This window comes from Taudactylus pleione, unplaced genomic scaffold (assembly GCF_031769625.1).
Source record: "Taudactylus pleione unplaced genomic scaffold, aTauple2 ptg000518l, whole genome shotgun sequence".
Classification (NCBI taxonomy): domain Eukaryota; kingdom Metazoa; phylum Chordata; class Amphibia; order Anura; family Myobatrachidae; genus Taudactylus; species Taudactylus pleione.
Window position 1 is genome coordinate 928,028 of NW_028284920.1, and position 16,188 is coordinate 944,215.

A 16,188-nucleotide genomic window follows, 5' to 3' on the forward strand; every position below is an offset into this window, starting at 1 on the left:
GGATTTTTTTATTTTTTTTTAACCGATTAAAATAGACCTTTAGTAAATTTACCCCCAGGCATTAGAATTTGATAACGCCAATCTCACAACCCCATAATAGATTTTATAGTGGTAATTTATTCAACCAAAAATTGGCAAAATTAAATAAATGAATGTTAAAAATAATTAATTTACAGTACGAAGATAATAACACAAGTATTTTATGGAAAGCTAGCCAGTCCTATTGCAGAATGGCTGTGTTAGTTAAGTTGCATCTAAATTGAACACAAGACATCTTGAAGCATGTTTTCTGGACAGATGAGTCCAAAGTAGAGCTGTATGAATTTCTTCTGAAGACTGCCCTTCACTTTCATGCTCCTTTTCAACAATTGAACTTTCCTAATATAGTTTTACTGCACCAACATAATAAAAAATATTTATAGATATATACATACATACACATACACACACAGGTTGGGTCTCCCATATCCAAAATGCTTGGGACCAGGGGTATTTTGGATAACGGAATATTCAGTATTTTGGAATAATTGCATATCATAATGAAATATCTTGGGAATGGAACCCAAATATACACACACAATGCATTTATTTATTATATACACTTTATACACACAGCCTGCAGGTAATTTTATACAATATTTTCAATAACTTTGTACCTCAAGCAAAGTTTATGTACAGAAATTAAATTCATGTATGTTTCATATACACCTTATACACACAATATTTTTTATAATTTGTGCCTTAGACAAAGTTTGTGTACATTGAACCATCAAAAATCAAAGGTTTCATTATCTCAGTCATGCCAAAATAATTCCGTATTTTGGAATATTCCGTATCTCAGAATATTTGGATATGGGAGACTCAACCTGTGTGTGTGTGTGTGTGTGTGTGTGTGTGTGTGTGTGTGTGTGTGTGTGTGTGTGTGTGTGTGTGTGTGTATATATATATTATTTACTTATTTGAAGCAGTCTTGATTCCTCAACAACAAAGCAATAGTAAAAGATAATTGTCAACTTTTTGATATTCCTTTTTTTTCCTTGAAGTTAAGGAGCAGTGGAAATTCTTGCCCAGCTCTGTAAAAAAGAAAAAAAAATTTCATTAGAATTTCAAGACTTTTCATATCCTATTCAACAAATCTATGGTTTATTAACAGTTATTTATCTATCGTACACACATTATAAGCAGTAGAATTAATGTTTTTTTCAAATGTTTATCAGAAGCTAATTAACCTACCAGTTAGTTTTTGGAATGTGGGAGAAGACCAGAGCAGCTGGGGAGAAAAAACCCACATTTACACATACAGAGCCTACAAACTCCACATAGATTAAGCCTTGGCTAGCAATTAAACTCATTGCCGCAATGCTGACCACTACACCACTGTGCAGCCCAAATGGATGTCCTTCAGTGTCCTCCTAAATCACTAAATATATTGTGTCAATGGCACACATTGCTGATGTGTTAAAGGGGGATATGTTTTCTTGAATGAGGTGTATGGAGAATGTGCATGTATATGGCTCCTAAATGCAAGTGACCACACATAACGTTTGCATGTTTTATAGTGTACTTGCATTAAAAACCCCAGTCAGTTAAGAACTTTTATACTATTAAAAGTAGAATCTGCTCTCTGTATTTCAGCTACTAAAATGTAAGCCAGTGTTTCCCAAACTTATTCCTCAGGGAGCACGAACAGTGCATGTTATCCAGGTCTCCTCGCAGAATCACAAGTGAAATAATTAGCTCCACCTGTGGATCTTTTATAAGGTGTTAGCAGTAATGAATACACCTATGGACCAACTAGGAAACATGAAAACCATGTACTGTTAGTGCGGGATGCTGTCAATATCCCGACCGCGGGAATTCCGGCGCTCAGAATACAGCTGCCGGAATCCCGACACTTGTCAGAATCACGGCTCCGGCATCCCGACTGCCGGAATCCCAAGGGTAAATAGCGGGGTTAGGGTTAGGTACTAAGAATTAGGTTTAGGGTGTGAGGAGCTTAGATTTAGCCACTGGGGGGGGGGAGGAGGTTAGGGTCAGGCATCAGGGAGGGAGGGTTAGAATACTGCCTGACAAGGGTCAGTATTCTAACCCTGTCGGGATGCCTGTGTCAAGATACTGACCGCCAGGATCTCGAGTGCTGGCATCCTGTACCCATTATGTTAGTTCTCCCTGGGGAATGAGTTTGGGAAACACGGATTGTAACCTGATATAAAAATAAAAAGTCCATTCTCGTCACTTATTAAAGTATCTACAGTCCAATTAAAGTTATATTTCTTCTTCAGGGTCCATAGGGTCCACAGAATCTACCTTGGGGGTATGTAGTGGAACGATCCATTGCACCAAACAGCTCTAGCTTTGTCGCTCCCAGCATGCATCGGTCCTCCTCCCAATAAACCCCGCCCCCAGCCACAGGCATTCAGTTTTTGTTTGCTGCGCGGCAAGTATCCAGACGCACCTAGGCAGTCCCAGGCTTTTTTATTTTATGATTTACTTCGTTTTTTGAACTACCGAGTTTAGCAGTACCAGGCGCCGGCAAAGACGCAGGTACTGCGACTCCTACTACCTCACCCGGGGCCGAAAACACCAGTACCGCTATTTGCCCTGAGGTTCTCGGCGGGCCTCAGCATGGCTTAGCTAGCACCTGTGCTGAGGTCCGGACTGCAGGTCTGGCATGGAGATGACAGGTAAGTGCGCAGCAGTCCTAGCATCAGGTGTAGGAGATGCATCAGTGCAGCTGCAGGTGAAGGCCTTGTGTGACGTATCCTCACTAAGGCGGCCGGGTCCTTATAGTCTGTCACCGGGGATGGGTAGTAGACGCACTAGAGTGCACTAGTAAGCGTCTACTACTATCAGGTCAGCGTACACGTGCCGTCAAAATCACAGCTTAGGGGGTATAAGGCACTCCCCCGGCCGCTCCTAGCCCAAACCAGATGCAACGTCCGGGGCGGAGTTTAGCATTTGGCTTGCTATATTTGACCACCTCGTGGTGAGACGCTCGCAGATCGCGTTTGTGTGTGTGTACTGCTGTAACTGTATGTCTCAGAGGTTGGTCGGTCTCCCTGTATATCTCTCCCTTGGTAGGATATCGAGTGCTATATACCAGGCCCATTACCCCTCCGGGGCTCGCTAGTTGATTCAGAGTACCATTTGCAATAGCAATTGTGCGTATTTATGCATTGTATGTGACTTAAATGCTAGCTGCTGTATGTACTGCCTTTTTGTTCCAAACGGTCAGTTGTACCTGTCACTGTGTTTCTTCTCATCCCTCTAAAAGGTGTGGAGGGTTTCATTGGTATGGAGTGGCATTGCATTTACGCTGTACACCTTATACCATTTATACATTTGGCATGTCTAAAGCAGTAGGTGAGAAGGATAATATGCCAGTACTCAGATCATGTGTGTTTTGTTTGGCAGGCCTATCTGAGCAGGATGTTAATGTGGATTGTTTGTGTAGCCTCTGTTGTTACAGCTACCTATTCAAGCCAGTACATCTAGAGCTCCAGTGCTAGAACCACCCTGGTGGTATCCGTTTTGTCGCACTTAGTGGACAAGGTCGCAGAAGCACGGGCTCCGGCTGCGGTATTTCCCCATGCTATGGGGTATTCACAGCAGTTGCATCCTTCTATGTATATGCCCCCTATGAATTCCTGTTGGGTTAATTCTACTGCTCACTCTGGTCAGAGTACGCCGCCGTCTATAGCTCCTCAGCAGCCAGATAGACAAATGGCGTCAAAGCAGGGGCATAAGAGGTTCCTATCAGTTGCCTCATGATGACCTGGACTCCTCTTCACATTCTGACTCTGAGTTCTGGGACTTACCCAGTAGAAGACCATCAGTCTCTGGTGGATGTCCCCTCTCTGGTGAGAGCAGTTAGATTTGTACTCAGTATAGAGGAAGATGAGGCCCCACCGACAGCCAAAGTGGTCTTTAGGCGTCAAAACGTGGCTAAGGACTATTTTCCTTAGTCTGAATAGCTGACAAATCTTATGTCTGAGGCATGGAGTACTCCTGGGAAGCATTTTCATGCTACAAGGAATATAACCTCTTGGTACCCATTTGCACTTGGTGAGTGTAACAAATGGGATGTTTCCCCAACGATAGACGCTAATGTCACGAGGCTGATTAGGAGCGCTACGTTACCCAATCCTGCAGCATCCTCTTTAAAAGAGGTTATAGATAAGAAACTTGACAATCATTTGAAATCAATGTTTTCATTATCTTGAGCCATTATCAGATTATCACTGATTCCCTCTTCGTATGTGGAGTGTGTCTTGTGTGCGATGTACTTCCATCTACACTTTCAGTCTCTTGCCGTTAGGCTTGTTAACAAACTGTATGTATGCCTGTGGCTGAGGGCGGGGTATATATGTGTTTACATGCTGGGAGCGGCAAAGCTAGAGCTGTTTGGTGCAATGGATCCGTTCCACTACATACCCCCAAGGTAGATTCTGTGGACCTCGAAGAAAAGGAGTTATCTAAGGTATGTTGTAAATTAACTCTGATTTTTTTTTTTTTTATCTTAATATAAAATAATGTAAGATTATAGATTACATCTGGAACAATAGTAGTAACCCTTTTGTTTTATATATATCTGTTTGACATAATTCACAGCAGAACACTATCTTAGCAGCAGTAATTACATGGACTGCATCTCCTCTCTAACTGGAAGCAATGGCTGTAATCTAAATGGTTCATTCAAAGGTTCTGATCTCCCTGAACTATTCAGCAAGCTGGGACTGGGGAAGTACACGGATATTTTCCAGCAGCAAGAGGTCAGTGTGTTTACAAATACATTTGATTGTGCAGACGTTTATTCTCTTAATGACCTCTTGATTAAAGTTCCTTAGCTACTTCCACATATTGCACATTTTTCCGTTATAGCATTCAGTTCACTTAACGTCTCCCCTTCTGGTTACCCAAGCAACTCCGGCCGTGCACTTGATCACTGTAACTCACTGTGAAATGTTTATGTAGATACACTGGGAAGCTTAGCATGTTACTGGCAAATTATTTTCTGACTACAAGTTACATCATTCTAAATATGAAAATATGTACTGCCCTTGTCAAACATTAACAAATGTAAAATGTTGCAGTGGCACAGTTCCATTTCATTTGGTTTCTGATTGTGTTGGAAAGATCTGGTTTCAAAGCAAAGCCTGTTTTGTTGCTAACAAAATTGACCTACTAGCTTGTGCCACTTTTCCTGGTTAGCAGAACAATGGTGGTTCTATAATACGTAACATTGCAGGGGAAAAAAAATCATTATTGATTTAAGGCGTAGGTTCCCAAACTCCACCATTATAGACCACGTGTTAAGGCTATCCATGCTTGAGCACAAGTGACTTAATTAGTACCTCAGTCAATTTGATTTAACCATCTAGACTCAAGCATGGATAGCCTTAAAACGTGGACTGTAATTTGGGATTCTCTAGAGTACCAAGTGCGTCCTTATTTGTACATAACACACCCGTTTGTTATAAGGTCACTTCAATAATATTTGACGTCTATAAATCATGACTCTAGGGGGGGACGTGTGTTTAGGACGCCTAACTGTTGCTAGAATATCATGCTGCTGGTAGTTGTGAGTAAGGGGGGTGTGACCTTGCTAATTTAAGGATGGTTGGAGTTCTTCCTTAAAGACTCAACACATGTTTTTAGCTCATTCTTGCGACTCTTTCGGAATGAACAAGAGACTCCTTAAACATTGGGGCATCTCCTGAGAGAGACCTGCAATCTCCTTGAAGCAGCCTGGGAGAAGCGATGGGTGTAGCCGCTCCTACAGAGACACTGAGTAGAAGTATTACTAATGACTAAATCAGTGCGGTGGAGAGTAATTACCATTTTCTTGTAAAACCCTCTATTCCAGGAGCACATGTGCCACAAAAAAGTGGCTGCTACTATACAGCAACCTGATGTAATTTTTATTCTTCTCGCCAGTGTGTTGGAGAGGGGCTGAAAGATACAGAGGGAGGGTGAGGGGAGAAAAAATGTAAAGGACATAAAGTGGGAGGGAGGGCAGTGAAAGGGTCTGTGGATGAAAGAGCAAAAGTTGGGTAAATGTGGCGAGAAAGGCTGAAGCATATGCCCCCTTCAGCAGCGCTTTGCATGGCACCAAGATGGCACTTTCACAATCTACCTGGTTTTACAAGTGTCTTAGAGTTCCGTGTAGCTCATGATTTGCCCTGGTCCCAGTAAGAGAACGAGGATATAATTACTGTTTTTAATTATTATCAATATTTGATTTTGACCGTATCCCCTTATATCCTAGATTCCTTCTTGCCTTCAGCATTGAGGGCAGCACTTTGCTTTTCTTTTTTCTGCAATACTTACCATACAGCTGACAGACCTATTTTTGTGTCTCAGAGCATCCTGCCTGGCACATATAACCAATGGATCATTTGCTCTAATTATACACTACATACTTTTAGCTTTTCAAATAATTGTTAAAACATAAATTGTAAAGGCAGGAAAAAGCCATTCATGCAGGGCACACCTAGTTCTATGCTATTGTTGGAAATACAGTTCCCAAATGTTAGACAAACCAAGGATATTTATTCTCTAACAAAAGCGTCTTTATTTGGGTTGGAAACCGCAGCTTTCATACCTCTTAAGCTAAACATAATAGACTTGATTTGACCAAATAGGTTTTTCCAAGTAAAAATCTGGTTGCATTTCATATTTGGTACATTCAAGCCATTCTTTGGAAATTAACTTATGAAGTTAACCAGGGGACAACTTATTCTACTGGCTGCCCTACTAGTATAGATTTACACTATCATACAGATACTGTATATACACATGCATGCATACATAGAAAATATTTATAGATAGCCAGACAAATATTTGCTTTTGCTGCCTAAGTAGTTTGTTTTACAAAATCCTTTTTTTTTTTTTTTTAAATCTGTTTTTAAAGCTGGTTTTCAATAGGCGCTTATTTCACCCCACCCCCCTCACCCCGAAATTAACTTTCCTAAACTAATTAAAGGGATGTGGACATTGGCACTTGCAATGCCATGATCCTCTAGGCTCACAGACTGGCAAAGCTCAGTTATAACTGCTTGATGCATGTACGATGGGAGGTAGGGGTTTGGAGATTTGCTAGACAGCAATTATATAATTCTAATAAAAATTAGCAAATAGAGGAAGATGTGCCTCAGGCTCCAGTTATTTATATAGCGCACACATATTCCGCAGCGCTTTATCCATTCACATCAGTCCCTTCCCCAGTGGAGCTTACAATCTATATTCCCTACCACATGTACACACACTAGGGTTATTTTTTTTGTTGGGAGCCAATAAGCCTACCAGTATATTTTTGGAGTGTGGAAGGAAACCGGAGTACCCGGAGTAAATCCACGCAAGAATATAGAAACTCCACACAGTTAGGGCCGTAGTGAGAATCGAACTCACAACCTCAGTGCTGTGAGGCAGTAATGCTAACCATTACACCGTCTGTGCTGCTCAGTATGCAGTATGGTTGGGAAAGGACCATTGAAGTTGTAAAACAGAGTTAATGTTAATACCTAGAGTATAAACAAGATATTAATATCTTAAGGGTGTTGTATGATTCTCAGTAACTAAAACAGCCATTTCTTTGTTATAGATTGATTTACAAACATTCCTCACATTGACGGACCAGGACCTAAAGGAACTTGGCATAACGACATTTGGTGCACGAAGGAAAATGTTGCTGGCTATTTCAGGTAACACTACAGTCCATCACAGCATGCAGGGAATCTACCATACTTTCCCTTAGTGAGTTCCTGCTCATTGACGTCACTGCAGACATAACCCCCACTGTTGTAGCTGGGTCCAGAAACAGAGGGTCCATATAAGCAGATACTGTATTATCATTACAGTCCTGTACCATTTTCTCTCCTTACCTTCATTTCAGCTTGTATTATGGTCTTAAACTGGTGACAGAACTGAAGAAACAGAGAATAGGTCACTTAACCAGTGTTAAACTAGTGGTAAAAAACATTGGTTTCATGCACCAGTTTCACTGGACCTATTAATGGATTTCAGAAAGCAAGCTGCGTACAGACTGATAATGGTCTTCTGATTTGATGACCATTAATTGGTGTTAGGTGTATGCACTACTCGATCAGGCCAATTGCCCCACATAGCTGCCAGTGTCTCACTGTGCATGTTCACCTCTAAGATGGGAGGATGAGAGGAGTAACTAATACAACTGCAAATATCTGAGTCCTTCACCTTTAACTTGCAACAAGTGTTATCTGTTGTACTCAGGGGACAAGTAGCTTACTGCGAGTCTAATGCATACATTATACTATTTAAGTTTGTTAGGTTGCTTTGTTTTTTTGCAAAATAATGTTGGAGCTGTTCCTTGTTGCATTCAAAGTTTTTAACACTTCCTCACATAGTATGCCGGCATTAGCCCATTTCCTTTTCAATACCATGTCATTTTGTGGTCCTTCACGTATATACAAGTAGCCGTGTTGGTTTTATTTCTACACCTCTGTATGTCCCTTTTTGGGTTCTTGATGGCAAATGTATGAGTGCTAGTCTTTATGGCATTTCCCAAAAGTGTCAGTGCAAGTAATGAATGGATTATCAGCAAAAAAATATTATATTGTTATGAAAAACAAAAAATTGCTTGAAAAGTAGAGGCGAGTATGATGACAGAGTTAGATCATCTGGCCGCTCAGTGTTCTGACTGATAACACTAGTTAGCACGAGCACAGCACGCACACAGACCAGCAGAGGTCACAATGATCTTATGGATTAGATCACGTTTTGGTACTTGACTTGTTTTGAAGCCACCTGGAGCACCATCCAGCCAATGTGCAGTTATTGTTGGCGATATTGCCACGGGTGGCCAGCATTATTTTCCTGTGATGAAAAGCGTTTTACAGGAACTGCACTAAGGTTTCAGAGAAAATAAATAATTCTTACTAATTTCCCTATGTCTCTAAACTATTACATTGCATCACGTTTTATTTGCAAAGTGCCAAAGTTCTGAGAGGGAAAGAGAAGACTGGTTGCATAGAATACTGTGGAATTTTTAAGGTTGAAAAATAAACAGTTGAGAGATCAAACGGATGTAATGGATAGGTAAGGGAATACGTTTAAAAAAAAAAATAATAATTTATATTGCTTCATCATACTCCACAGCAGTTTACAGCTGGGTACACTGTATTAACAAATGGATAAAGAGGAACGAGAGCTCTGGTTGCAAATTTACAATCTGGGGGATATTTTTAGGGAATACAATTCGCAGATGATGCACTGCACTGGGAAGGTGTCTTCAAGCTATCAGCGGAGGACTGTCTGCAGTCGTTGGATCAGTAAAGGAGACAGATTGGGTAGTAGTTAGAAATAAGGAAGGAGGTTCCATTTGGGAAACAGGGGTCTATGTACTAAGTCTTGGAGAGCAAGCAACAACCAATCAGCTCCTAACTGTACAATTTTCAAACACAGCCTGTAAAATAAGATAGGAGCTGATTGGCTGGTACTTTATCTCTCTAAAATGCTTAGTACATAGACCTCATACTTAAAGCGCTTTTCTTGAAGATCTAGGAAGACCATATTATTGAAACAGTTTTAATGCCAATGGGACAATTTAGAATACCAAACCTGTGTTAAGTGACTGCTAGTTAGTATTCTTGTAGGAGCTAAACTCTCAGATGTTTGTGGATTTTCACAGTTAAGATGCCCCACAGCCTCAAGCCAAATACCCTCCTATATAATTTAACATATGAACATTTAATGGTGGATAACATAATGATTACCATAGTGTTCTAAGATTATAATAAGCCACTACTGCCCATTAATTCAGACAGAGGGGTAGATTATTATTATTACCAGTTATTTATATAGCGCACACATTCCGCAGTGCTTTACAGAGAGAGTATGTACTAAGCCTTGGAGAGAGAGAGAAAGTCCCAACCAACCAGCTCCTAACTGTCAATTTTCAAACACAGCCTGTAAAGTGACAGGAGCTGATTGGTTGGTACTTTATCTTTCTCTAAAGCCGCATACACAGTAGACTATTTTTATGGATGATAACGATATCGTTCAACGATATATCGTTCAGTGTGTATGCAATGAACGACCAACGATGCGCACTCCCACGGGTCGCTAACGATGTCTTTTGTCATCCATACATGTAAGCCAATATAACGATATTGTCAGGAATTGCCTGTTCAGAGATATGGCAAGATCATTTTTTTAAAGATCTCTTTCAGTGTGTACACACAATATCGTTCATCCTGCACTACAGAAAGTTCATGGAAAATCTTTCACCAGTATCATTCATACAGCACATCGTCTAGTGTGTATGAGCCTTCAGGGGTCTATTTACTAAGTCTTGATTGGAGATGACGTTAAAGGAGATAACGTACCAGCCAATCAGCTCCTTACTGCCATGTCACAGGCTGTGTTTGAAAAATGACAGTTAGGAATTGGTTGGCTGGAACCTTATCTCTGTCTATTTTATCTCATCCAAGGCTTGGTAAATAGAACTCCAAAGGCTTAGTACATCTCCCCCAGAATGAGCTAGAGTTGAAGGTCTTAACAAAAAAAATAAAAAAAAAACGTATTCTTGTATCCCTTACATCAGAGCTGAATAAAAACCGAAGGAAGCTGTTTGAGCCAAGCAGTATACGATCTTCATTCTTGGAGGGAGGAGCCAGCGGTAGACTTCCACGCCAGTATCACGCGGACATTGCCAGTGTCAGCGGTCGCTGGTAGCAGTCGGCAGGATCACTTGACCATAAGTGCAGAGAAGGTCATTGCTGACCGGTGGACAGACATCGCTGCATACTCTTATTTTTACCATCAGCACTTTAACGTCAAGGTACCACGGACCAAAGTAATGTGTTAACACAAGTACTCGTTCCTCCAAACACGTTTGTAGTCATTCAGAACACAAGTTTTGTTCGACTATGTAAACTGGACCGAATTGCAATAACGGAAAAAAAAAAAGTTTATTGATTTTATGTTTTAGTATTTTATGTATAACATTGTATGCACTGAAATTTTATCTTTACTGAATGAAGAATTAATCTCTCAGATATTCGAGGGCATGGTTTTATTGTGAAGGAATTTTCTAGTACTCAATAATAATAATAATAATCAAGTTGTTTTCTGCACTTTACATGCTCCTAATTTTCTCCTGTGGAAATTTCATGTTTTTTTTCTTGCCATGTAAACAGTTTATTATCCCTAATCAATCATAGCCTGATGCATTTACACTACAGTAACTACAAGTTTATCGTCTGTAAGTGTTTGAACTATGCAGTTGATATCCTGGAAACTGAGAACCATTTTACAAGAACTTATTGCCGGTAGATTTTTTTAGTTTTTTTAGTTCTTATTTAATTTTCTCAAAACGCTTACAATGAAGCCGGTTCACTGTAACAGATAAATAGGATCAGTGTGGACTTTAATTTTCCTTTGCACTCATCTCCATAATGTCAAAGCTGATTTATGGAGTAGGAGATGAATTATGCAAGGTAATACGTTTATTTATAGAAGAAGTTACAACCCATCTCCTTAACTATCAGATAGGTATTTTTCTGTAATAGTGAAGATCTGCCATCCAGATCTAAGTAATTCCTTTGGCCTCATTTTCACATAGTCAATACAGACGTCTAAGCGAGTTTATGTAGGCAGTGTATTTTGGGGATAAACTTTTCATATCAATAACCAAAGGTGAAGAGCATTGATTTACATCTAAAATGTATCAACATTGTAATAATCAATTTTATACTGTGAAAACTCAAGGAAGCCTTAAGTGTTTAAGTTACACTGCGCCATTACAAAGCCACTGTCTTAAACCACAAAGGGCATCACACATTGCCTTGTTTTGATATGTACTATTGTCTTTCCAGGAGGAAGTTATCTGATTACATTTTCAGACGACTGTAAATAACTTGTACTGTAAATTTGCTTTGACTGTAAAGAAGAGCGGTTACAAATCCTCTTTACATCTGAAGCCTTAAAGCACATCAAGGGGGGTGCTACACCAGCAGTAAGACATTCCACCTAAACAAGTGCTCTTATTCAGTCTGAAAGCATGGTACAATTAATAAGCGTAATAGAACTTTAATGACAATGATTGCTTTCATGATTAACATGCCACACAACTATTTGCACACAATGGGAATGTTTTTTTTTTTTATAGATCTATATATATATTTTTCTTTTGCTGCACCAAATTACATTTATGGGCATAGGCAATGCAGCAAGTCACTATTAGGCGGTGGATTTGGGGCTTTGCACACTACATTTGGTGAACCACTTCCTTTTACAAATTTTGTGGTGTTAATACGAGTATGAATTTTGTACCACATGGTTGATCTCTTACAGGAGACCTACATTTTAATTAAACACAGATGGGTATTGAAACTTTTATAAACTTTTTATAAAAAGAAACGGTGTTTCCCTTTATATAGTATTGCTTTATTAAAATTATCTGTTTGACTTGTACTTTGGTTATAGTTTTAAATAATAGGGTGTGGCATGGGAATATTTTTTTATCACCCGAAAGGTACTGCAAGGGTAATCAGAAAATACATTGTTTGTGTAATAAATATATATTCTAGAGAATTCTTCTCATTCATTTTTTTTTTTTAATCTCGTTACTAAAACAGGACGATACGAAATGACAGTGTTGGTCAGTGCAATGTGTACGCAGTTAAAGTTGTTGCATCCAAATATTTGTTACTTTTACGTTGCGCCTTGAGAGTGACAAGTTATCTGTAAATGTAGAACAGATACAGATTGTACTTCAGTTGGGGGGGGTTGACAACTTATTTTTTTTTTACTTTTTTTTTTTTTTTTTTATTAAATGTGGATTTGAGACCATTAAAATGGATTTTTAACTAATCATGTGTTATGTTCAAGAAAATAAATTTATAACCCCCACTTTGAGGTGTGTGTTACTTCAATTCACATGTGACTAACTGGACTGATATGTGCTGGTTAATGTGTGTAGGAGTTATATAATTAATGTCTTAATTGAGACGCTAACTTTCAAAAGTTCCTAGTGGACTCTCTAAGGTCAGGTCACACAAAGCATTTTAAAGCAACAGGGGCAACCACAGGATTTCTAGAAAAATTAGTTATTTTTTATGACCTATAAAATATTGGTAACACATTAAAAAAAAAAATTCACTCACGTGCGACGCATTGTGACGTGGCCTTATTCAACACATTGTGTCTGATGTCCCTGCATGTGGCAAATTGGGGCAGATTCATATAGCTACGGTACTAACCGCGCCTGCAGCTCTGCCCTGAGCTATTTGATAACTGTATGCTACCCCGCGTGGTAAGCAATAGATAAAGTATGGCTACGCTGATGAAAAATGGCGAGCAGCTGAAATATAGTAATAATCCTATATAAGCAGCCTAATTGAGCGCTAGAAGTATAAAATGATGTAGGTGGCACCTAAAAATATAAAAAGCATATTAATGGCACAAAAAGCATACAGTACATATGTTTATGGCTCTTTTGAGAATAGGTCATGGGGTTCCACGGTAAGCCCTTAGGGTGCACTTTAAAGCAAAATTTTCCTCACAGCTTTAAATTCTGTGTTAAGTGCACCTTCCAGGGCTTACCAATCGTGGTAATTCCATAGCTTCGGGTACTTAGAGCGATGAGCATATTGCATGTGAAAATTGCCAAATAATTGAATAGCTTCAGGCTTTACATCTGGGAGCTGCAGCCACGCGGTAAGTATACATGGCTAATTGAATCTGTGATAGGACTGTAGTTCACTCTTTGCTAGTATGATAGATTACTGTGTCATTTGCTGATTATAATAGTTCACTGTGTCATTAGGTCTGTAGAACTAGAGCATCATCAGTGCTTCAAATTAAGAATAGTAAATCTATCCTATTTAAGATAATATAAGTGTCATATAGTTAAAGTGCTTGTGAAGAAAGGGATTACCACCTATAGTTATACTTGTCAGTACATCATTGCTCTAAATTGTAACCTAGGCGTCAGGGTATTCACTATCATGTTTACTTTAAAAGTGCATACTTGTGCCAGAAGTATATTTATTTCTAAGTGCTTATTTGTGTTAAAAGTGTATTTATTTCTAAAGAGTATATGCACTCTAACATACATTTCATACAAGTAAAGAGTAAACCTGTTGCACTTATACCAGTTTGTGTTTATGGTGTCTGGGGTTGGAATCCTTGTTTCTCTGTTGTGATGTGGTGGAGGGGACAAACTAGGACATTTCTGAATATTTGTGCCAAAGCAAGAAGCTAAGCCCGTGTGTCCTGTTGTATCCAGGTAATATCAGGCCTACAGTAACCTACTCTATAGTAACATCTTCAAATTATTTGGGGTAGCACATATAAATGTGAAATATCCCATCCTTCAAAATGTTTCTATCCCCTTGGGATAGTACTGATATAATTACATGCTGACCTATACAGAGAGCATGGCAGTGCCTGACCTATACAGAGAGCATGGCAGTGCCTGACCTATACAGAGAGCATGGCAGTGCCTGACCTATACAGAGAGCATGGCAGTGCCTGACCTATACAGAGAGCATGGCAGTGCCTGACCTATACAGAGAGCATGGCAGTGCCTGACCTATACAGGGAGCATGGCAGTGCCTGACCTATACAGGGAGCATGGCAGTGCTTGACCTATACAGGGAGCATGGCAGTGCCTGCCATGCAGTACAGGGAGCATGGCAGTGCCTGCCATGCAGTACAGGGAGCATGGCAGTGCCTGCCATGCAGTACAGGGAGCATGGCAGTGACATATCATGCAGAGAGCATACAGTATTTGTCAGGTTATCATTAATAACACTTGGTAGAATAGAAAAACCTAGGACCAGTTGTGGCATTACCTGACACAGTTGATCTTTAGAGTGGGGGATTGGGTAGAATGTCTAAAATGGAGTTCTCCAAACTCTGCCATTATAGTCCAGGTTTTACCAACTTAACTGACAATTTTTTTTTGATGGTAAAACGGGTCAAATATTATGTTTTTTTGTAATGTAATAGTTTAAAAATAATTTTTAAAAACCAATTAAAATATTTTATTGAAATTTGCGTAGGGGTTGTCTGGCGCCTCCCAATGTTCAAAGGCCTCCATTATAAAATCTGTCTACCTTTCCCGTCTTTTGCTTCTTTCCCTCTCCCTCCTGGAGCAGTTTAATTTTTTTCAATATTTTACTCTTTCCCCCCATAAGCATCCCCAGCTACATTACTTTGTTTTACCCTACCCGTTTCTCCCCCCCCCCCTTTCCCCATAGATATATTATACTGTGTGTCAGGGGAGACTGAGGACCATTCTTCCATGCTGGACAGGTAGCCTTGCTAGAGAGCAGCAGCCGCTGGGTTCAAACAGTGGGGGCGTCACTGGCTTCCCGACCGATGCTGCTCTTTGCGGCCACCGGGTATTGATAATGGAGACCGGCTTCCCAGCGGCTGTTCCTCTCTGCAGCCGTCATGAGGGAGGATGTGCTGTTGGGCTGCCCGATCACTGCTGGCCACAGTGGTCGAGACAGAGAGAGAAGCCAAATGTGCAGAGGGGCCAGGAGGTCCCTCTAAGTTTGGCGGGTGTGTGAAGATCATCTTCCCACAGCCGCCTAGTGGGCATTTCTGACTGGTCGCATCAGATGCGACCATGTCAGGGAAAGCCCAGCTTGTTGTGGTTGCATCTAATGCGACCATGCCAGGCAAGTGGTTAGAGGTATACATGATTGAGCACAATGAGTAAATCAGTCAAAATAATTTAACCATCTAGACTCAAACATGGATATCCTTAAAACCTTGACTGTAATGGCGGCATTTGGGAAACTTTGGTCTAAAGAAGTATAATAAGACGACACACAACCTGTTCCATTCTTTATATAATGTTCAAAAAATTCCACCAATATCAATTCTCTACCTGTGTCGAGATACATTCCACCATAAAAAAAAGTGAGAGAGAAAATATCATAGTATAATAACTGCATATATAAGGAGAATCCACTGTTCACATCAAGTTTAGGAAAGAGTGCTTCCCATTGGAACCAAATCCTTAAAGTAATTTGCAATTAACAGTCTGATATCGCTGAATGCACAGCCTGAATTAAATGCTTACAAGCAGTGGTGGCACTAGAGGTGAGGCTACAGCACAGTCCAAAATTCAGATACACACCAAATGTTACCTCTTTGAAGTTTTCATCCAAATGATGCGATGTCGTCCAAATC

General features: G+C 40.0%; 1 protein-coding gene across 4 annotated transcripts in view; it reads left to right on the forward strand.

The window, feature by feature from the left end:
* BICC1 (BicC family RNA binding protein 1) overlaps positions 1-12,864 on the forward strand; it is a 272,218-nt gene extending 259,354 nt beyond the window's left edge. For 3 of the 4 annotated variants that reach the window (XM_088450450.1, XM_088450452.1, XM_088450453.1), the window contains exons 19-21: positions 4,612-4,772; positions 7,604-7,703; positions 10,583-12,864. In XM_088450450.1, coding sequence (XP_088306576.1) covers positions 4,612-4,772; positions 7,604-7,703; positions 10,583-10,713 — 392 coding nt within the window. In that variant the 3' untranslated portion in view covers positions 10,714-12,864. The remainder of the gene's footprint in view (positions 1-4,611; positions 4,773-7,603; positions 7,704-10,582) is intronic. The other variant, XM_088450451.1, reaches the window with a different exon arrangement.
* Positions 12,865-16,188: the final 3,324 nt, after the last annotated feature.